The sequence below is a fragment of the Anneissia japonica genome, unplaced genomic scaffold (assembly GCF_011630105.1).
Source record: "Anneissia japonica isolate Jap-2015-1 unplaced genomic scaffold, ASM1163010v1 scaffold483_len1788099_cov177, whole genome shotgun sequence".
Taxonomy (NCBI): domain Eukaryota; kingdom Metazoa; phylum Echinodermata; class Crinoidea; order Comatulida; family Comatulidae; genus Anneissia; species Anneissia japonica.
In genome coordinates this window covers 758,895-783,221 of record NW_022682587.1, presented here as the reverse complement: position 1 = coordinate 783,221, position 24,327 = coordinate 758,895, and the positions used below count along the sequence as shown (strand labels likewise).

The 24,327-nt window shown below is 32.4% G+C and overlaps 1 protein-coding gene across 1 annotated transcript; it reads right to left on the bottom strand.

The window, feature by feature from the left end:
* Positions 1 to 309: 309 nt before the first annotated feature.
* On the bottom strand, positions 310 to 20,236 carry LOC117101983 (glutamyl-tRNA(Gln) amidotransferase subunit A, mitochondrial-like). Its single transcript, XM_033242179.1, has 11 exons — positions 20,090 to 20,236; positions 11,880 to 12,039; positions 11,033 to 11,131; positions 9,911 to 10,007; positions 9,522 to 9,722; positions 9,098 to 9,273; positions 8,320 to 8,432; positions 3,425 to 3,617; positions 1,824 to 1,941; positions 1,199 to 1,404; positions 310 to 1,113 (listed from the first exon to the last, which is right to left on the bottom strand). The coding sequence occupies exons 1-11, from the start codon at positions 20,111 to 20,113 to the stop codon at positions 926 to 928; spliced, it is 1,575 nt and encodes a 524-aa protein (XP_033098070.1). The 5' UTR covers positions 20,114 to 20,236; the 3' UTR covers positions 310 to 925.
* Positions 20,237 to 24,327: the final 4,091 nt, after the last annotated feature.

Sequence of the window (24,327 nt, the reverse complement as noted above, 5' to 3'; positions counted from 1 at the left end):
ACAAACTACTAGACCACAGGTCAAGCACTATGACCATCTTGTTTGATGGATACCCCAGCTACACAAATCTATAACATTAATCATTGCCTGCCTCAGTTTCTACACATGATGTCAGTGGCGTATCTAGGGGGATGCGCGTTCGGGGCACACACCCTTCCAAAAATTACTCGCGCCCCCCACCCCCACCCAAAAAAAATCATGGTCAAGTAGTTAAAAATCACCTAAAATCATCTTATTTTGCGAGTTAGCGCCCCTCAACTGATCTACCTGTCTCTTATACACATCTAGATGTGTATAAGAGACTCCACTTTACCTTCGCGCCCTCCCATCAGCACAGTTTGGCAGGTGTTCATCCCGTCTGGCTAAATTAGTTCCTCCATTCAAGATACTTGAGCAAGAAACTTGGCTCTTCACCCAGTTTCACCAGTAGTATGCAAAAAAATCTTTTCTCCCATTCAAATTTGGAACTCAGTCTATGTGAACATTATCCTCAATTATTTGATCTTGTTTACTTTTGGAGGAGTATTATTTACTTCTCTAGCTCCATTGAGCTTTTCGTAGCCCTTCTGGCCTTTGACTTAATTGAGTGAATTTTTAGGTTTTTGGGCAAATCCTCATAAAAAAATTACTCATAGTTCAAAGGTTAATATATTCATATTGCCTCAACTTGTTATTAAGTATGTTAACAAAAACTAACCTCATGCTGTAGTTCAAAGGTTAATATATTCATATCTCCTCAACTTGTCATTAAGTATGTTTAAAAAATAACTATTCTCATAGTTCAAAGGTTAATATATACACTATCATATCTCCTCAACTTGTCATCAAATATCTTTTAAAAAACTACCCTCATAGTTCAAAGGTTTATGCATTCATATCTCCTCAACTAGTCATCAAATATGTTTTAAAAAACTACCCTTGTAGTTCAAAGGTTAAGGCACTCATATTTCCTTAACTTCTCATCAAGTATGTGATGAGGAAACTGACACTGATCTTGAAGCCACTTGGCTGCTCTTAAAATATCCTTATCCGAGAAACATGATCCAATGAGCTGCAGACCAATCGGTAGGTCATTCGAGGTCAAACATACTGGCACAGAGATTGCAGGAAGTCCTTAGAGAAAAATAATAGGCTTGCTTGATTTTATTTGGTTAAGGGCTGGATTTTTTATAATATTTTTTTTTCTATGAAAACTTACCTGCCAAGTTGACCGGTAATGTGATATTATCAGTCATCATAGTTTTACCGGTCTGAGCATTTTCGCAGTATTTTTTGTAAGTAATCGCAGTAGAATCAGTAGTTGGTGCCAGAAGAATGTCGATACCACTTGTGAACGCATTCTCATAATCATTGGAAATTAAACGGCGCACCTTCATTGCTTGCTCAAAATACTTTTCATAGTTACTGTAAGAAAAAAGGAAGTTATAATAGAGAGATTTTAAAAGACAAATAAAGAAACCAAAAAAAAACAGTCAAAGTTATTCTGGGCTTGGGATATTTCATTGCTACTGTACCAGACATGAAATCCTAACACTAACATCTCATGCAAGCCTGTGTCTAAAATATAGAGCATAAGACCAAACCAATATGATGTTCACTGGTAGTTAAGGCTTAGGCGGATACCGCAATATCCTTTAAATATCATTACGTATTCGGATTGAATGCAAAGAATAAAAACAATATTAAATAAATATCAATGACCAGTGGCCGCGCCAAATATTTCCCGACAGGGCTCTTAAAGGTGGCACCTAATATTTTCTGACTAGGGCACTAAGTGGCGAAGCCAAATATTTATATATATACTGTATATGTATAGGCCTTACTCTTTTAAAAGAAAGTAGTTGCCATTAAGGATACGCCCTCTAGCAATGCCATGGAAACCCTCATGTCTAGTCTCAGCGTATAGTTCCTCGGTGGAATCTCCTATCTTACTTCGATGACCTACCGGATATCAAAATTAATCAAAATGTTATTAGCAACAGTAATAAAATGGTGATGAACAACAACACAGGTTTGACACAATGATAAGGATAGAATTAAGGATGAGGATTTGAAGATAATGAATAATAATAATATAATAATAATAATAATAATAATAATAATAATAATAATAAATTATTTTTTAATACAATAATAATAATCATTAATTATTTTTAATTACAATAATAATAATAATAATAATAATAATAATAATAATAATAATAATAATCTATATTATAATTACACTTACAGTATTTCAAAGCCTGAAATCATAACAGAAAACCAAGGGCCTAAATAAACTACTGGTATGAAAAACTGTAACATAGATCATCGAAGTCCTCATCACACAAAGTGATTTTAATCCATATTTCAGATTAATTTTGGAAAAATAATGAATTTTACAGATGTTTTTCACTGCCACGTGTCTTTTACTGGTGCAAAATGGTGTTCACATATTTCCACATTCTGTTTGTGGTTTTATGGAACACGAAATGAGCAAAATTCAACCATAATTCCTGCGGTTTTATATGGAACGCCAAAAAGGCAAATTTCAAACACAGTCAATTTTCAAGCACACTCAGGTTTCAGGCACATTCGGTTAACAAACACAGAAATTTTCGTCAAGAACAGTCGGTTTTTAGGTTGTCAATGAGTTACAGTAAAACTTTGCTCTAGCTGCCTCTGACCTAAATATGTTATATATGGTAGACCTACCTATATTGCAAATCATGTTAATTTTAATTTTAGTACGAACCAGAAGGTTTCCAAAGAAAATTATGGAGAGAATACAAGATATTTCCTTATACCTGTTAACACTACTGCTGTTTCATCTCATTTCAGTGTTTTCTAAATATTCTTATGTTATGAAAATTGATATGATCTTCTTTTAGTGGTCATATTCTTTTTTTAAATCAAAACTAATCGCGACGTTCACATACTTGAGGATAAGCAAGCGAAGCGAGCGCACCCTCTACTAATAATAATAATAATATTAATAACAAATCTTGGTAATGAGAATAATGAGAATAAATAATGAAAATAATGACTAAAATCGGACTTAAAGGGAAGGGGAATATCTTTTGTTTTATTTTCCCCTTAACGTCATTTTTTAATTGTTCTACAATTTTTCCATTGCCTGAGTCTGAGTCTGAGTTTAATAATGTATTACAATGTATTATTTACATTCAACCGGTATCCTTTTTAATAACTCTTTGAAACCTAAATACTTTTTGTCTTTCAAACTGTACTGTACATCTTTATATGTTAACCAATTTTGAAAGTTTTAAAAATGTACGAGCAACGAATTTCCGTAAAAGGATGCAATAAAGTGAGTCTGAGTTCCCTTTAAGGTAGGTTTTAGTAACATAATAATGACAATAATAATAATAATAATAATAATAATAATAATAATGATAATAATAGTATAATAATATACTGTACTCACCAAATTCTATACCATCATATATCGACATATTCGATGCCACTTCGACATGGCATATTATATCATAACAAGCAACCCCATACTGGTGATTTGGCAAGGAGACTTCCGAAATACGGGCACCTGCCCTTTCAAACATATCCACACACCTGGACCATGCTTCTAAGATATTATCCGTCATGTCTGGCGAATGATATTCCTAACGGTGAAAAAAAGATTACAACTTTATCATAGACAATAATAATCCAAAGGAGCTAAGTCTGTTAAAATGATTGAATTTTCGAATAGCACAACTGAATATTTTAAATGAATAATAGTTTGAACCCTATAATAAAGCATACAGGTCTTCCTCTAATTAAATTCCCCAAAAATGAAAGAACACCTCTAATTAAAGACCATGTTTCTGCAGCCCCAAATGACATCTTTTTGATATTTTTTTTTTCTAGTTTAAAATTAAAGCTGCTACAGAACATGGAAAGAATTGTTCTTTTATTTGAGAGATACCTTTATATTTAATTTACACACAATAAGTATTATTTTGATATTTACTTGAATAAAAATTACATTTAAAAAAACAATTACAAAAATAATGATAATTAATAATAATATTATTAATAATAATACATTTCTTATTAATTATTGTTAATATTATAATAGACTATTTGAATATTACGCTAATAAAGTCAATTAGGTACACACAATAAGTATTTTCTTAATTTTTTGATGATTTTTATATTTATTTGAATAAAACTTACAATTAAAAACCCAACAATAAAATAATAATAATTAATAATAATAATAATAAATTGTTTATATTATAATAGACTATTTGAATATTAGGCTAATACAGCGAGAAGGTCTGTTTCACATGTTTCGTTTGGTAGTATCATTGTCGTATTATATGGTTATTCATTTTAATGTATGTATCTTTAGAGCCTAAAATTCCAGGAAAATAGCTCCTAGGTTTCATTATACAAGGAAATAAATCAGAAGTGTTATAATCATCTTGCACTCAAAGCCAAGACTAGCAATTGCATCTGTTAACACTCTAACACACTAATTACTGTATAGTTTCATTATATCAATTTATAAAATATATACTTAAACTAGAAGGTTGCATTGACAAACAGGGTAATGCTAAAAATCTGGAGAGTTGCCAGATATAATTATTGAGTCAATTTTTTTTTTCTTTTTTCATAATACTGTATGTCTCAATTTTTATATGTAGAAAGAGAGAGGGGCTGCAGGCTCAAATGTTGCCAGAGACGCTATCGGGGTCCCAAGTCTCCCGAAACTTGCGGGAGTCTGCTGAAAATTGGGACGGCCTTCCGCACTCCCGCAAGCACCCAAGAATCTCACGAAAATTAACCCATTTACGCAAATTAATAATTATGCATGTTTTCACTGCTTTATTATCAATTTTCTCACAGAAGTCCGTGCCGATGGGTCATTATGTTCAGAAAAATAATTTTAAATGTATTAAGAAATCTCATTAACCAGATCAGTAGTGGATTCAAGGGAGGGGAAGCTGGCCCGGTCTTCCTAAATATTTTAAAGTTATGATAAAATGGGGTAGAAAAGAAAATATTGTTCAAATTTAAGTCTGGGATGGTCACTTCCAGCCTTCTAGAGGTGCCATAATTATAAATTTTCTTACCTCAAGATTAGGTCTCGCGGAAATTACTCCTTCCAACTTGGGACCCCTGCACTATTTTTTCAAACAACTGAAAATAAGTTACATTCGTTGAAGGGCTATGTTTGACTACATGTTCCTATTTGAGCACTGTTATTATTATTTATCCCCTTAATAGGGGTGTCCCCTAAATAGGGGTGCCCCTATTCAGGGGACACTAACCAAAAACATAAAACTGTCCCCTTAATAGGGGTTTTTGGCATACATTCTTTATAATTTTATTTTTATTGACATAGAATCAGTTACAGTAGAATAAGAACTAATTTATAGCAATAATTTGCAATGCAAATACAATTCATTTATAATAAGACATTTGCAAAATGTAATTAAAACAACAATAGTTAAATATGTTCCTAATATTGTTTCATTATGCAATGTTGATGACCAAATATTCTTTATTAAATATTCTTTTTTTTTAAAATATTGAGCTTTCTATTAAATGATTAAATAATCTTTTCAAATAATCTTTTTTGTTTTCAAAATCGCTTTAATTGGGTTAATTGTTCACTGCGCCTTTAATAATGTTTTTGAATTGGCGCATTATAAATTTCTGCATACTATTATTATTATATTGTTTGAAGGCTTGCATGGCGAAGTTATAATATATATCAATGCTTGCGGTATACCACATAGATAGTTCTGAAAAGAACTGTTGCTGTTGGTTGAGAATATCTATGTCCACGTTTCGACTGAGTTGCTTCAATCGTCATCAGGAGAATAATATCAGATATTATTCTCCTGAAGACGATTGAAGCAACTCAATAGAAACATGGAGATATTCTCAACCAACAACAACAGTTCTTTTCAGAACTATCCCCCTGGTGTAACCGCAAGAATTAATATAATTATTATTATTATTATTTCATATGGTTTGAGTATAGTGTGATTAATGTATGTGAAATATCCTGTCTAAATACTGGTTTATTTACAAGTAACAACAATCACATTAGAGCTTTCTATTAGATGGGTGTAGCATGAATAGAGTAATTGACAAGATTGGTTTACGAAGTAACATGCTGTAGGCCTATACTTATATTCATCCATGCATTAAAGGGCGAAAATTCTGGTTTATTGCTGAAAAGGTGTCAAAATATAAATTTGAATTATTTTTTTCATATTTTTAGAGTGCTGTAGATGTTGTGATACAATTAAAAAAATTAAGTGTCCCCTTATTAGGGGTTATTTGACCATTTGGCACACTCAGAATTGTCCCCATCCCCTTAATAGGGGTGTCCCCTTAATAGGGGTTGGCTATAGTATTAAAAGACATATTTCCCCTCATTTCATGGAAAAGTGTCCTCTTAATAGGGCAGCCCCCTAAATAGGGGTGTTCCCTCAATAGTGGTGTCCCAAATGAGGGGTTCTACTGTATATCAATAGTGAAAAAAATATCAAAAATCAATAAATATAGTCAAAAAATTGCTATTATTAACAATTTTATTTGTACTTCAGACTACCAATTTATTCCCAGCGTTCATAGATAATGAATCATGTCCTTAAATTAATGAACCTATTTATGCTTACATAAACATTGTAGCTTGACTCATGTTCTTAATAATATTTTCTGGCATGCACAATGAATTGTAATTTCCTTTTTTATATACTGTATGAGCATCAACATCCCAAAACCAGCGTACTGTCGCTAAATGTTAAACTGACTAATTAGCATAAGAATGCAACAACAGTATTGTATACTTTAGTACAGAGAAGCAACGTTGGCAATAGTAAGTCAGTGATCCATCAATATGAATATTATAAAAAGGTAATTTTCATTTTTTGTTTCCTGATGCTGGTTTTGAGATGGTAAGCCCCCTATTCTAGACTTGTATACATAACACGGTAATATATTTAGCAAAAATGTTGCTACTATATCTCAGTATGACTTTAAATTTTGAAATTACATATTGAATTACATAACCAAATACAATATATTTATTTCAATGTTGTCTTGCATCAGGAAATTCCATAGTAGTGATGTTTTGCCCTACCTGACATGTTAATATCGCACTGAATACTCAGTATGTTCCCAAATACTTGCAAAAAAAATCTTGCAAATGATACAGGTGGAAATCGAACCTATGACTTCTAGATAACTAGCCTTGTGTCTTAACCACTAGAACACCATGTTTGCAATTAGTGGCTAGCGCAGATGTCCCAAGTTGAAGAACTCCATTTGCAGGAGATTTTGACGGGAACCTTTGGCCGTCTGCATATACAGTACAATGCGCGTCACGTTGCAGCCAATACGCAACTATTTATAATATCAAATACTTGACATTCAATGATCAGAAAACAGTTAAATTGCTAGCTCTTGCTTTCATTTTTATTTACACAATGTAAATTAATACCATAAAATTACATAAATTCTGGAATCTACTACTCTGTACAGTCTGTAGGCCTAATAAGGCCTACACTAGGCCTAATATTATACCTACTAGGCCTAGTAGTCTAATATTATACATTATTCATTTATTTACACTTAGAGGCCTACATCAATATCATTAATTACATCAATTTACACTTTTTTTTTCTGGCATCTGTAAACTATAAACAGTGATGGTACGGATTGAAATAAACTTATTTGTGATTGTTTATGATTGTTTTTTAACATCCCGAGTCATGTTTTTACCTAGTAGGCCTAGGCTTGAGCTGATCTTTGTAATTATGTATTGATATTTTCAAAAATTTACGGGAAGAATTTTTTTCATGCAGTAGAAAAACGTTGGCTTACGGTAGCGCGGTAGATCTTCGCTAAAAGCGGTAGAATACCGCAAGTAGCGGTAGACTTGGGACTTCTGCTAGCGTTGAATCCAATCCCTGCAATTAGCAGTGGGTACTGCAATATGGTATTTCAATATTGATTTGCATCAATGAATTCTATAGGAGTGATGTTCTGCCATCAAATACAAAGGTTTACTAAATACTCTAAGTGGTCTGTACATTAGCAGAAAAATTTAAGATATTCCAGTACAGTATAGACAAAATTCATTAAAAAACAAAACACTTACAAACTGTGCAGTTTATATTAAACTGTGCAGTATTTATTTGTATATTTTTTTTAGTAAAAATAAATCAAGATGATCATACACAACAAGATTTAATATTATTTTTTAACTCTACATGGATGTAGGCTGTTTTTGGTCTGGGGTGGGGGACTTGCATCCCCCTTCCTCTCAGTCTACGCACATGCTCTGAGTCATAATCTCACCTTTGGGATACCAATGTGCAATTCCTTGACAGAAATTTCTTCTGGTAGAGTAATTTGATGAAATGGACTTGGCAGTGTTGTAGAATCCAAGGGGTCATGACCTCCTATAACATCTTTGGAGAAGAGTGAAACATTTCAGTGTCTCCACAGAATAGAATTATAAATTTCAAGGCAATTCTTTTTCCAAGTTGTTTACATGAATTATTGGTCTTTATATAGTTTATTTCCTTAACACTCCATGTAGAAGTAAACAAAGAGGTTTGGCCGGCCCTGAGCCACTAGCAGCCACAGTGCAGTGCCTATAAACATATATCAGACACATGTCCTTTATCCCTTAACCCTCAGGTTATGGTTATTTGGGCTATCGAGTGACCAGACTCCAATTAGAACCTAATACTGCCCTGCCATGACAAAAGGAAGTAATTGACAATTTTTCAAAAACGAGTTTTTTTAGTCACTATCAAAGAACTAATAATTTGGAACATATCGATATATTTGAGTATGTTCAAATCCCACTAATTAACAAGTAATTAGCAACACAAAAAGGAAGTAAGAGACTATAAAAATACGGTAAAAACAACCAGAAAAGGAAGCAGGGGACAAAATCAACATGCTCCCTATTCCTTAATTACTCAAAGCAATGCAAACATCAGTTGCTTCCTTTTGTCATGGTGGGGCAAAATACTGATTGCATACTCCAAAACAACAATTACTAGTAATTATTAATACATTAGTTATTTAGAATAAGATATAAAATTAAAAGAAAAGTGGTGTTTACTTAAAACCACAGCTGTGTCCTCGACATATTTTGTAAGGATTCCGGGACAGTCAAAGGAGTTTACCAAGGGGACAAGGCCATGTCTTGATAACAGTCCATATGTTGGTTTGTAGCCGACAACTCCACAGTGGGCTCCAGGCATTCTCACAGATCCACCCGTGTCTGACCCTAGTGCACTGACCACATGAAAGAAAAAATATAAAATTTTTCACTATTCTAATATAAGTCAATTAATTTCTTTAGTTTACGAGAAACAATTGGGGTTTTAGTGAGGAAAAAAAAGGTTCAAAATTCGCAATGCATATCAACTAATCTGATGTAAATGTTATGTAAAAATAACAAAAAATAAATAACAATAATAAAAATAGTTTTCAAAATGTGAATAATTTCTTTTTTTAGGAAATAGAAAGTTTAATATGCATACGCAAAACAGACACCAGTTGCCACGGCCACAGCACTTCCGCCTGAGCTTCCTCCACTGACAAACCAATCAGAATCTCCAATGCTCTCCACATGACCTGTACTACCATCCGATTGGTTCATCCGCCTAAGTTCTGCTGATTGTTCAAACGGATAACCCCAGGGGTTTCTAACAGGACCATGCACATCGCTATCCGAAAAAGACCTGTGAAAACAGATACAAAAAATTATTGGTTTTATTGAATCCTTAGGACAGAAGCAAGATACAGAAAGAGCTAGTCCACGCCTTGAGACCGTTTCGGTATAAAACGCTATATACAGTAGGCTAAATCTAACTACATTACAACTACATTAAACGTAAATTCATACTACGTTGGCATTACTGGCACATACCCCATTGCAAACTCATCCATATTTAGCTTCCCCATACTGACAGCGCCCTCATCCAACATTCGTTGAACTACAGTGGCTGTATATGGTGGCTTGTAACCTGTTGAAAATTCAAGAAAAATACAAGAATTACTATTGAACATACTCTGAATAGATTTTGCATACACATTTCAAACATATTTATTAGAAAACTATAGTTGCAATTTCTTTAAACTTTGTAATAATTTACAGTTATATTCTACAGAGGAACAGTATTGTAAATTATCAAAGGCTAGACTTGACGTGATCAGGGAAATAAACACCCCTGCCCAACCATGAGTTCCAGTAGCGGATCCTTGAATTTGAAATAGAGGGGGCCCAGGAAGGGACTTACACAAATGAAGGGTACACCCACCTCAGCACCACTGATAATATGGCACCTCTAGATGGCCCGGAAATGGCACTAACAGACTTAAATTTAAAAATAACTTTCTTTTTTTCTCCATTTTTTAAATATTTTTTTTGATAATTCTGAAAAATCAGAGTAGGCATTAGCATCCTCCTGACCTGGGAGGAGAGTGTACTTCTTAAGGGTCCCATCTTGGGTGATAGGTATTAATTTTATTTTTTTAAAAAATAATAAAGTAAATCTCTCTCAATGGCTGTGTATATGTCAACCATTCTCATGGTCAATGACAGCCAAGTGTCTTCAACATGATGCCGGCTAGGGGAACAAGTAACAGTAGATAGCTTTCAATGCATGAAGTCAACCTTAACTTCAACGTTAGTACCCAACATGCAACGCGATAGCTCAGCCCTTCTTGTAAACAAATCGAAATATGCATGTGGAAACCCATTACTAACGTACAAGAAGCAAGTAAAATCCTGAAATTAACATATTCCGCAACGCAAGATGAATAGATTACGATGTCATCTATTAACATTAAGGTTGACGTCATGCGGCGAACACTACCTATTAGATGATTACTCACTGATTACAAAGCCTTCTTCCAGAGCTTCATGCATTTAGTGATATATCATTATAGTCTAGGATTGTTGATAGTAATTGAGATAGTAATTGAGGGGGGGGGGGGGAGAGTAATAATCTCCTCAAGCATAACACTCTTTCTGAAATAAATACTTTACCAAGAAGGGTCTTTGAGGCACAAGTTGTTTCAACACTACTGGTTGAAAAGTTGTCTTTGAAAGCCACTGTTATTCCATCAAGCACTCTGTGTGTTTCACCTGGAAAAAAAAGGAAGTTAAAGTATGACATGAAATTGAATTAATTATTATTACAAGGATCAAGAACTCCAACTCCAAATATGATAAACCTTTTTAATTAATTTAGACATAAAATTATATAAAAAAAACCTAAGTTGATTATAAATTACATAATTTGCATGCATAGGAATGGTAATAAATGTACATGTAAATTGACAAATATAATGTTCTAATTTTTTTAAAATCTGTTTTCTATAATGATTCTTCCTTTTGCCATTCGTACGTTGCTCTACTTCTTGGTCTCTTGGCTCCTATTGCATAATACCATACCTGTACTCTTTTTGTTCTTTTGTAGGCAATAAAAGAGAATAAAGAATATACCTTTGGTGGGGATGACAATTTGGCCAACTCTAACCCCCAAACTTTTATAAATAGGTTGTCAAAAAGTTTAAATATGAAAAAGGCAATAAAAAACCAAGTGCATGGTGGATTTTTGTTTAAATATAACATTAAAAAGACATTAATTAATTTGTATAATCTATAGATATATTTAATTTATTTTTATAATTTATTATTTATTAAATTTGTATAATTTATAGGTAATTTAATTTATTTTTATAATTTATACAGTATGTATTTATAGGTATTTATTTATATTAAAAAGTAATATAATTGAGAAAAAGTGGTATGGCCAAAGCCAGTGCTGCCATTTCCCCCCTCCGATAGCCCTTTTATTACCATATTTTTTCAAGATGAATTAGATTCAAACCTTTTGAAATTCTTTCATCAGTTTTTTCAGCATTGTATTTGGCAGAATCAAACGTTGTTGTAACAAAAAAATTCAATTCATGAAGTTCCTCAGCTCGTTTACGACAGCGATTATAAAGCTCTTTTGCAGAAAGTGTGCCCTCTTTGATTTGTCTTACAATCTATATTGAGAAGGAGATTAAAGAAGAATCATTAGCTAAGTGGCGCAACCTAGTGGCAGGGCTGCCAAGAGGAGAAACTGTAACAGGGCAAGAATTGGGCGCCAAAGGCACAAAAAAAATTTTTTTGGGGGGGGGGGCTGTCAATCTGGAGGGGGCCCATTATTAGGGGTCCCGTGGCATCATTGAGGGACCATGATAGTAATTATTATGGTCTCCCCCCCCCCAGTAAGGGTTTGGGCCCACTTTCCCCATCCCCCTCTCGGTAGCACTGCCTAGTGGCATATCTACAAGGTGCACCCCTCATCAAATTAACATATTGAATAATAAAAAAATTAAATGGTGGACTGTTCCAACTGTATATGAAAAATAATAATGTACAACTACTATCTGATAAAATGGAATCATAAAAAATAGCAGCCCTACATGTTGTTTTTTTGCAAAGTGGTCGAAGCTTACTCGAGTTGTTCTGATAGTTTGAGTGTAAAGGATGCCGTTCTAATTCACAGAGGTACAGAGGACTGTTTGATTACATTACATATCATCAATATTAATGACAAAATAATTGATTGAAGATGCAATTTTGTAACAGTGGCACCTTATCACAGCTCTGAGGTGTGTTCAATACAAAGTAATTACAAACATTAAACAGAAGAGCCTTTGAAAAAAGCAAGATTTGCTGACTCAATTAAAATTTTTTTTAAGTAAGCTAAAACACAATGCTAAAAAAAACTTTGAAAATGGTAAAATGTTGCTTATCTCTTAAAAATGTTGTTTAAAAAGTTATTGAGGTTGAACGGATATACAGAGTATACTTAAAACTTACCAAGTACGAGTAAAATATCAAAAATGTTTATGCTGTAGAGAAAAGAATTACTGTGTACTATCATTACATAATGTCCAAGCAAGTCTAAGAAATTTCTTACAAAAAATGTGTTCCTTATTAAAATCATGTGTATAAATATCCTCATTACCTAAAAATAACATTAAGTTTTGTATTAAAATTACTGGATAAATAATTCAGACCACTACTCATTGCCAACTAGTGGGTTTTGTATTCCATTATAATAGACATTATTTCGAATATTATTGAGAGCAGGACATGAAAAGAGAAAATGTCGCACGTCTTCCTCTTCGCACTGGCATAACGAACAAATGCTATTCAATGAGTCATAATACAGTACTTTGAAACACTTTTGTTTAGTGTATTGTGTATTAGCTCTTTAGATTTTTTCATAGTACAATTGTAACCATTTCTATTGTCCAAATTTATCATACAATGAAAGCAAAAGCAAATTTGGTCCATCTGGTGCTATCCATATGTATTTACCTATTAAAATATTTGATTTTTGCAATATTAAAATGTAATTGTATGTTCGACCATCCTAAATCACTATACAGGGCCTCTTTACATGTGGATTTAGGGCCTTCATTATCACCCTAGCCATCTTGGTTTGAAGCCTTTCAATAGTCAGATTTTCACCAACATTTCCTATCCAGTTAATGGGATAGCAATCGTTTTCCATAGAATATTGCCATAATAATATACTCTTCTATAATTGTCATGTTCATCTAATTGGGATTGAATAAGCCCAATAAATCTTTTACCCTTATTGATTCTGAAATGTGAGCACCATTTAGTAAGAGTGACTGACTTGGTATCCTAGATACTTAATGAATCTACTTCAGCAATAGCTTTCTCACCCAGTTGCCATATTCATTTTGGTCTTTCCTTTTACCATTTATCAGTACATTAGATTTCTCATTTCTACTAATATATTTTTACATATTATTGATTTCTACATACATATTTTGTTTATTATTACAGACTTTGATACTAAACAGTATAGTGAATAAGTACACCAGGAATATGAGATGCTTATAAAACATAATGAGGGTTGGATCTACTAGAATTCAATACTGGTTCTTGAGTAATTATGGATACTTGTGTATGCTGGAAAGATTGAATGTCATGTTTTTTTTTAATACTGCATATCATTTATGCAATAAATTTTAATGAACAACACGAGTCTCATAATATTAAAGCTTATATTATATTCACTGGCTTTATCATGTGACTGACATGACAAAGACAGCATGCACTTAGGATTTACACAATCAAACCTCTGGCATCTGTCCAGACTATCAAATTTTATTTGATAAAAACATGCAACATGCCTATATATGGTCATGATGACATCACATGACCTCATGAATATATGTGGCAAAGACAAGCCAAACCAGTCACACCCGTCACAAATCCTGTTTCAGAGATAATGGCGGCCAAAACATGCTGGAATGTCAACATTTTTGAAATCTATTTTATTAATAATAAATAAATAATAATATTGATATCTAAAGCGCAAACATCACCCCCAAGATTGGTGCTCAAGGCGCAGTAAACTACTCTTTACATATCTATATATCATGCTATGCTGTTATTTTCCCCATTTTCAATGCAAAAAGGATTTGGTGATGGTTCTGCCCGAGAAATGCCTGAAATCATAAACTTTGAAGGCCGATTTCTCAAATATTGTTTTTTAAACAGACGTATGATTAAACTCCTGTGAGTTGTAGCAAAAATTCAAGTTATTGGTATTTTCAGGTACCTGAGAATGCAATCTTTAAATTGGATTTTTCAAGCCTAAGTTACTGGAAAGTGAATGTACAATACTCTTAGAGTCAAGATAAACATGGTTTTGAGTAATTGCCTTCCAAAGTTATTTGTGCATACATTGTTTAATAGAATTAACTATAAAAATAATGTTAAATAAACAATTTCTTGACCATTTCCAGAACTAATACATTTGGAACATGATTAATAAGACATTAAACTGTTGTAGTAAAATAAAAATTGGATTTTTAGGAAATTTTTTGAGCTCTCATATTTTATAGCTCATTATAGGCACATCATGACTATATGGGCATACAGCAATTTGATGGTCTGGGCACTCAGAGCTTTATGGATTCACCAGCCACCAACGAATCTGTCACATGCAAATTCATCATAGGTGATTAAAAATTACAAAATCAAACATAATGATCGTTACTCATTATTATAACAACAAGTAGTAGATAATATTATAAATTTTTGGCTTACTACATTCTTTGATAAATTTTATTATATTCTAATTATATAAATTTGTATATTTTTCTATCTAATTTCAATTTGTAAACAATTCAAATTTAACATAATCTTCTTAGTTTTAAGCAATTCTTTAATTTAATTGTGAATATGTAATTGTTGCTTTATTAGATAATGTTTAAATTTCATTCTTTTCTGGTGAATTGTTTTTTTTATTTCGTTTGAACATATGGTATCGTTCATTATAATTTCAGTCATTTCAGCCTTGTGTTGCTTACTGTTTATGTACATATTTATAGCCGTGAATAAATTAATAAATATATAAATATGGTACATAAAATTACAAGCAAATCTTAGGGTTTTTTTTATTATAAACTGCGACACATATCTTAGACACATACAGTATCTTGGACGTCACACAATACCTAATACAGGCCCAAAACTTTGAGAAAATCTTTCACCCTCACTAAAAAATAAATCCTCTTTTCTAAGTTTTTAATTTGCATATCAACAGTCTCTGATGCCGTATGGTGAATAAATCAACTTAACAATACGTATATAATTTTTTTTTTTTTTTTTTCATTTAATACCTCAATTTTCCTTGTTGTTATTATTATTATTATTAGCACAGTTATTGTTAATTTCATTATTACTTCCTCATTACTCTGCATGAGTGCTGCACTTAATTGTTATGTACCATATCCTTAGGTTTTTATAGGGGGGGGGGGTCAGGCTTAATGTTTGTACACTTATGTGACCCCCTTTCACACTTTCCAACTTGCTTCTACAATACCTGTTATCATTTTCAATATGTAACTGTTTTTTCAAAGTGTGAAGAATCTGAATAAATGAAATGAATATGATTAAGGTATACATATGCTCACTTGTATGAATAAGTAGGCCTATACAAAACCTTCATTTACTGACACTCCATAGTATTTTCATTTATTTTGAAATCAATATTTAAATGATCTACATCTTTAGGTAATTTTCTTAAATTATAAAAATATGAGTTTTGATTGACCTTCTTTATCAGTGCCTGGCTATGAGTTTCATTTTTCTGTAAGTTAAGAATAATTCATAGGAAATTTAATCTCATCAATACTAAATAACTATATTACATATATAATGTACTGTAAGGTTATAAGACTGCACTAGAGTAGAATTAGGAAGAATCGTATAAAATGAAGCCCTAGATATTAATTCATAGTACTAAAGATGCTATTAAATTTATACAGCTTGCGGTATTTGAAAATCAATCAAAACATTAATTTGATCAAATCATTTATAAAATGATGAGACAGATTAGCTAAAGCATTGGATTTTTTCTTAGTTTGATTATTTTTTAACTACGAAAATCATCCAAATGGCCTACAAAGAATATACTTACTTACTAGGTTGGCGACAGCCGTGCCATAAAGAATGGGGTTAATGAATAAGAGCAGTATTAAAAAAAGAAAATTATTACATTAAATTTATATGATGCATCTGTTAATTTTGCAAAAATATATATATATACATATTTCTTGTTTTAATTTTCAATTAAAAATCTATAAATTACAAAGTATGTAATTCAATTTGAAATTCATTGCTTAATTTTAGGTCAGCAAAAGACTGTATGGTAAATATTTAAATAAAAAAAGGTGGTACAGTTAATATTTTATTGTGCTAAATTGTCTACCAGCAGGTCTGCATAATTATAAATCATTTTTATACTACAAATACTTTTACATACCCTTGAAATCTTTTGAGTTGTTTGTATGATATGGTCAGTTACTTTTAAATACCTTATTTATTAAAATAAATGCCCTCCTTTAAATAAAGGCACCACCCCCCCCCACCCCTCTGAATAAACGCCCCATCTAGAGCCTCATTTGGAATAGACGCCTTCCTATTTTTTCCTCGAATAATCTGTTTCTTTCACTTCAATTTAAAAATATTGAATATAATGTTTATATTTTTTTAACGAAATACCTACTAAAAATTAAAACCAAAAGACATAACATAAATCATTTTTCTGTGATTAAATAATTGAATATCCCATTTAATTTTATTTTACAGAATAAAATAATCATAGCAGTAGGTATAACCAATCAAAGTAAAAAAAAAATCATATAAAAAATTAATACAAAAGTTAAGTTTTAATACAATGATTTGCGATAGGCGAAGCCTTTCACGTGAAGGATACATCCATCATAGATGGTCATCCATCATGCACTATCATAAGCTTTAAAAAAACAATTTTTTTTGCCCAAGCCCAGCCTATCGGAAAAAAATCTACAGTATTTAAGTGCATATATGTGCTTCAAAACGCATGTATAAAATGAGTGTCTTGCAAATTTGTGAGATAATTGATAACTGTGAGTGAATAAAATTGTGAAATGGCCATGTATTCTTGTCGCAAAAATAAATGCAGAGAAATCGATGATGTCGTGCGTTTGAGAAAACAACATTAATATCTTTAGGAATAAAATTTTTTCTTAGTTTGATTATTTTTTAACTACGAAAATCATCCAAATGGCCTACAAAGAATATACTTACTTACTAGGTTGGCGACAGCCGTGCCATAAAGAATGGGGTTAATGAATAAGAGCAGTATTAAAAAAAGAAAATTATTACATTAAATTTATATGATGCATCTGTTAATTTTGCAAAAATATATATATATACATATTTCTTGTTTTAATTTTCAATTAAAAATCTATAAATTACAAAGTATGTAATTCAATTTGAAATTCATTGCTTAATTTTAGGTCAGCAAAAGACTGTATGGTAAATATTTAAATAATCGGTGCAAAAAGGTGGTACAGTTAATATTTTATTGGGCTAAATTGTCTACCAGCAGGTCTGCATAATTATAAATCATTTTTATACTACAAATACTTTTACATACCCTTGAAATCTTTTGAGTTGTTTGTATGATATGGTCAGTTACTTTTAAATACCTTATTTATTAAAATAAATGCCCTCCTTTAAATAAAGGCACCACCCCCCCCCACCCCTCTGAATAAACGCCCCATCTAGAGCCTCATTTGGAATAGACGCCTTCCTATTTTTTCCTCGAATAATCTGTTTCTTTCACTTCAATTTAAAAATTTTGAATATAATGTTTATATTTTTTTAATGAAATACATACTAAAAATTAAAACCAAAAGACATAACATAAATCATTTTTCTGTGATTAAATAATTGAATATCCCATTTAATTTTATTTTACAGAATAAAATAATCATAGCAGTAGGTACCAATAACCAATCAAAGTAAAAAAAAAATCATATAAAAAATTAATACAAAAGTTAAGTTTTAATACAATGATTTGCGATAGGCGAAGCCTTTCACGTGAAGGATACATCCATCATAGATGGTCATCCATCATGCACTATCATAAGCTTTAAAAAAACAATTTTTTTTGCCCAAGCCTAGCCTATCGGAAAAAAATCTACAGTATTTAAGTGCATATATGTGCTTCAAAACGCATGTATAAAATGAGTGTCTTGCAAATTTGTGAGATAACTGATAACTGTGAGTGAATAAAATTGTGAAATGGCCATGTATTCTTGTCGCAAAAATAAATGCAGAGAAATCGATGATGTCGTGCGTTTGAGAAAACAACATTAATATATCTTTAGGAATAAAAGACAGAGAACAATAGTTGAACATAGTGGCTCTAACATTTTTCTGTAATCAATATTCACGTGACTCAATACGAACCAAGGTTGTGGCACCATACAAAAGATCATATTATCTAAATTGTTAATCAAATTAGCATAAAGTATTCAATTCTTAGCTTACACAGAGGAGTTTTATTAGTAGTCCTATCAATCATAATATTTTGTATTTTCAGACTGACAGTAAATGTAAATGTATTAAACTTCAGAATCTACTATCAATCACTTGTTTCTTCTTGCATTGATTCAAATACAAAGGCTGAATCAAAGACCCGTAGTAGCCAGTGGGGTTTTTATGGTTCTGGCAAACCAGGGGCAGATCCATTTTTTTTAAGCAAGGGGGGTTCAAATTTTTCACAAAATTACCCAAAAGAAAGGAGGGGGGGGGGTCCTTTTGATTGTGGCACCTCTGATGGCCAGAAATGGCACTCTCAGACTTAAATTTAGATATAAAAGTAGACGTTTTATCATTGAGGGGGTTTGTCTGAACCCATTGAACCCTGCCTGGATCCACCACTGCAAACCTACTCTAGCAAACCCCCTCTTTTCTGGCGAACCCCTCCAACTAATGTACATGCAGACCCACCAACCGACGGATTGTTTTACTGCAGACCTTTTTCAGACATAACTGCTTTTATTATAGCATTATTTAGACACAAAATAAGACACAAAAGAGAACCCCCCCACTCCCTTGGAAGAACCTGGCTACGGACCTAAATCCGGAGGTCGCAAAAGTGAATGCAGCGTCGTGTGTCGTTCTACCAAAATCGAAAACTAGGTCCAATCGGAATGTACAGAAGATTTGATCATTCAGATTGACACCGACTTGAAAATAGCACATGCTCAAAATAATAATCATCTATAACTATAAGGATGATTATGAATAATTCATTAGATTTTACCAAATATTCCTACGAAAAAAAAATTGCTCGCCGCCGGGAGCTACTGTATGTAGTGCCCTCTATGTCAGTCCAGCATTGATGGATTTGCAAGAGACATGTCAAAATATAGTAGTAATATTCATTGTTTTGCCATCTATTTAAATTAACAAAACTCGCTTTGAATTAATATATGCATATAAATAGTCTACTAATTTCCGCAATGTATCCTGGTAATGGCGGGTCTCTTGTGTATTGGCCCATCATGCGCTAGGCCAGAGAAAGTAGGGCTAGGCCTAGGTGGTAGGCTTGTCACAAGACAACAGGCCATGATGAATGGGGAAGCTATCGCTCTGGAATTGCCAGAGAAAAGAGGCCTAGTCTAAACCCTAAACTAATTATCGGTATGCAATTAAACTTACTTCTCGTATTGTACGTTTAGACATTGTATCCCATTTATATAGATTTTCTATAACTCGTATGTATGATTAATATTCTAGTGTTCAAATTTCACTCGTGGGTGTCACTTTTTGCTGCACTTCGAATGGCCGCGCACACTCGAGCGTGCAGGTACACTATTCGTAACAAGTTAAACTCGAGCGTGGGTAAAGTAGGCCCTACCATTACCACTACTGAATTTTACTGTATTATTATTCATTTTCATCAACGAATTATTACATAATTTTAAAAAATACAATAATTACATAAATTGAAACAATACAATATATTCACATATGTCAATCAATTATTTGTAAATTTTCCTTTAATTGTTTTGTATTTACTCAGTGGCGGATTCAAGGGTCCCCATCCCCTAAATTTTTTTCAGAATTGTAAAAAATTGAAAAAAAAAATTATTTTCAAATTGTATTAAGTCTGAAAGTGTCATTTCCGGTCATCTAGAGGTGCCATAATCTTAAATTTTATAACCTCAGCCCAAATCATGGTGATGGATAGACCCTCCATCTATCGAAGTCCTTTCCTGGGCCCTTCTATTTCTAAATTCGTTGTTTATGTTATTGGCTCAAAAATGTTATAAATTCAGTTATTTCCACTTGTAGGCCTAATTCTTATTTACAATAACAATATGAATATTTACAATAACAAGGTGTACCGCAAGCATTAATATATATTATTACTTTGCCATGCAAACCTTTAAACAATAATATGAATTATGCATTTTAATGAAAATGAAGAAAAAAATCGTGGATGAGGTAAAGACGCAAAGGCTTCGTTGCGGCCCCGAAAGAACGCTTGCCAAACAAATTATGAAAAACCTGGATTTTGCCATGATGAAACGATAGTATTGTAATGCAATACCGGTACGCTGTTTTATTTTATTTTTTTTAATAAAATTAATATAGAATGGAAACGGTTTTGAAAATAAATTAGATTGTTACATTGCATACTCTTTGTTTCTCGTTGTTCATGGGCGGACCCAGTAGGGGGCACGGGCCCCATTTTACAAACTTCAATGCATATCAGTGCTAATGACTTAATGTGACCCAAGACCACGAAAGGGTTGTAAACTCGCATCACCAGGTTTCGAGAAAAAGGGCTAAATAAACAGTATAACATGTAATTTGAGCAAAATGTGATTATGTCATAAAATTAAAGTATTACCTTTAATCTTACTATTTTATTCTAAACCTTAAAATTTTGTAATTTTATGAAGAAACGTACAGTATATAAATTCACCAACTTTCAAGCCGCCATACTTCGCTTCCAAACAACTTATACACTACACAAAATTCAGGCCTCAAAATAGATAAATTAAAACTATCAGATATAATAATATGTTTATTAGTACTCGTATGCTATGTATGTGATTTCAGAATAAACAAACAGTATAGTTATAAAATAGTAGAATGGTCACATAGCCAGGTATAGACATATTGAGAACAAATGTTCGGTTCTTTGTAGTGAAGTAAATCTAAAACGTGTTCATGAAGTCATTCAAACTCGTTTACAAATCGTTTATGTTTAAAGTGTATATATAAATGAAAGAAATAGCCTTGAATTAATTCAAATAATACTAAACTGTGTCATGACTTGTTGGAAAAGATTTGGACAACAATCCTCTGGCAGTGAAGCGGATCCGGAATTATGTAGATTTCGGTTGAGTACATGCTAAGAACCTATTCGTGGTTATTAAAACTTAAACATATTGACGCCAACAGAACAATCATCTGCTCTATTTTCAGCTATGTGAACTTCAAACGTATTGATGAAGTATTTTACACAACGCCAATCAAATCGTGTACAAAATAGTTAAAAAACTTTTTTTTAAATCAAACAATAACGTGCGTGTCGACATTACAATTGCTTTTGAAATATATTTTCAAAAGTAATTTTCTAGAGCATAGCACCTTGGTACGGACTATCTTTATTGAATGAAGAAAATAACCTTGAAGTAATTCAAAAGATACAAAGCGGTTCATGTCTTGTTTTGAAAAAAAAAATGATCTTCTTGCTGTGAGGCAATTCATGATGATGTATGTCAAAATATTAAAATAATATAAATAATATATACATATATATATATATATATATATAGATTACAAGGCAAAATATATATATATATATATATATACCATTATTATGGAATAATAATATAATTTAATTTTATAATTTAATTTAATAATTTAATTTGGTGTTTAGTATGTGTTTCATACATAATGAAACACATACATGATGGAACCGTTCGAAACAGATTGTTTACCACCTCCCGATGCTACAATGTACCTTGCAACAATAGAAATCCTGATAATTTCACTTATACTTGCTTAATTCTGAAAATGTTGTAGTTTTAAAATGTTTATCAATTTTTAAAAAGAATCCAGACCCCCGTAACCCCACCCCGTCCCTTTTTTATCCACACCCTGACAAAACACTCTGTCCATCAAAACACTTCTTATGTCAACTAAATTCATCAGAACAACGGGAATGCCATTATAAGTACATAGATGCTTTAGCTTTATAAAGGTATAGGGCCTAACCAATTTCCCTTGGGGTATCACTAATTAACCCTCTGGGGTATCGACTTAAAAATAGAAGATCTCTCTTCCCCAACCTATTTCCAGCAAACCGTAGAAAATTTCATCGCAATATCTCAATGGGTACTGTGTTGTTGCTAAGAAGTTTCTTTGACTGCTGCTGTGATTTTTCTTCAATTTCTTCAGTACTTTTGAAGCCCTTTCGCTCAAAACTTCATAGGCCAGTTTATAGAGAATAATTATAATTCAAAATAGCTTAGAGAATAATTCAAAATATCCTAACTCTACACATAATTGTCTGATTAAGGCCATTGACCCCTTATTATAAAGTTAATGATGTGCTCAATTCATTTACACTAAAAACCCATTTTGATAGAGTACGAGTTTAGCACTTTTGTGCTCTTGGGTCACATGAAAAAATTATGGATCTGCCCCTGGTTTTTGTGGGTAAAGCCGACCTTAAGTGTGTACGGTACTAGGAGTAAATTGGGTCAAATGATGAAAGGTTCGCCACCGCAGTTTAAGACGCGCAACGTCAGTCCATGAGTGCAGTTTTATTTAAAATTTTTGGTTTTTGAAGTTGATTTCGGCATTCCAAAAAAAAAAAAAATAAAAAAAAATAATAATAATAATAATAATAATAATAACAATAACAATAACAATAACAATAACAATAACAATAACAATAACAATAACAATAATAATAATAATAATAATAGTAATAATTTGCGATTTGTATAGCGCCTCCCGTTAGACCAACCTCGAGGCGCTTCACAACAACGGAAGGAAACGGACAAGAGAATAAAAAAAAACCATGAACCTAGACTAACAAAGAAAAAAGAAAACGCCTAAACGAACCAAACCAACACCGCACCGTTTATCGGCAATTTAAGGCGTAAAGCCTGCCGATGCATGACTCACAGGCGCTCAAGTGATGGCGGTGTCTAGCTAAGCAGTTAAAAGAAGTCATATTGCGGTAGCTTGATGCCTATCAAAAAAAATCACAAAAAAATCGTCAAATATCCGGCTTCGCCCTCTTGACCTCCACCGCATCCACTGGATAAAAACTTTATTTTATTTTATTCTATTTTTACTTTTATTTTATTTTATTCTATTTTACTTGCCAATTAATGTACAGTAAGTTGTAAGCTCTAGGTCTACAATTAGGCTGCCCACTCCAATACAAGTCCATTTCTTTCATAGCACTGATCGTTAAAATATTGATAATAATTAAAAAGTAACAAAAGTAAATAATAGGTTGCTCTTTAGTGTGATTTTAAAATAACAAAATATAATAAATATATATGCCTTCCAAAGGTTATAATAATTAACGAATAGGCCTACGTAGGGCCTGTTCGCCCTGTGATTGTTTTTTTTTTTTTTTTTGGGGGGGGGGGGTTCTTTTAAATAACATACATCGTGACAATCAAAATTTAAAAAAAAAATCTCAACAGTACATCGCGCATTTGCCTTAGGTTGAGGTAGGTGACAGAGAGATCGCAATCACTGTATTTAAATATTATTTTTTCTCTCACCCAACCCTTCGCCATCATGGCGAACGGTGCGAATGTCTGGTGGATCTGCGCCTGATGATGATGATTATGAAAATGATGCCATTGATGATAATGATGAAATGTAATGGTTTGTCAGTATTTGTTTCCCTTCTG

Excerpts from the sequence above, each read along its gene's own strand:
- LOC117101983 (XM_033242179.1), bottom strand. The coding sequence starts at position 20,113 with ATGTCTAAACGTACAATACGAGAA. Across the intron at positions 11,132-11,879 it reads TGATGAAAGAATTTCAAAAG|GTGAAACACACAGAGTGCTT; the intron begins GTTTGAATCTAA and ends TTTTTTTTCCAG. Across the intron at positions 3,618-8,319 it reads TGCACATTGGTATCCCAAAG|GAATATCATTCGCCAGACAT; the intron begins GTGAGATTATGA and ends TTTCACCGTTAG.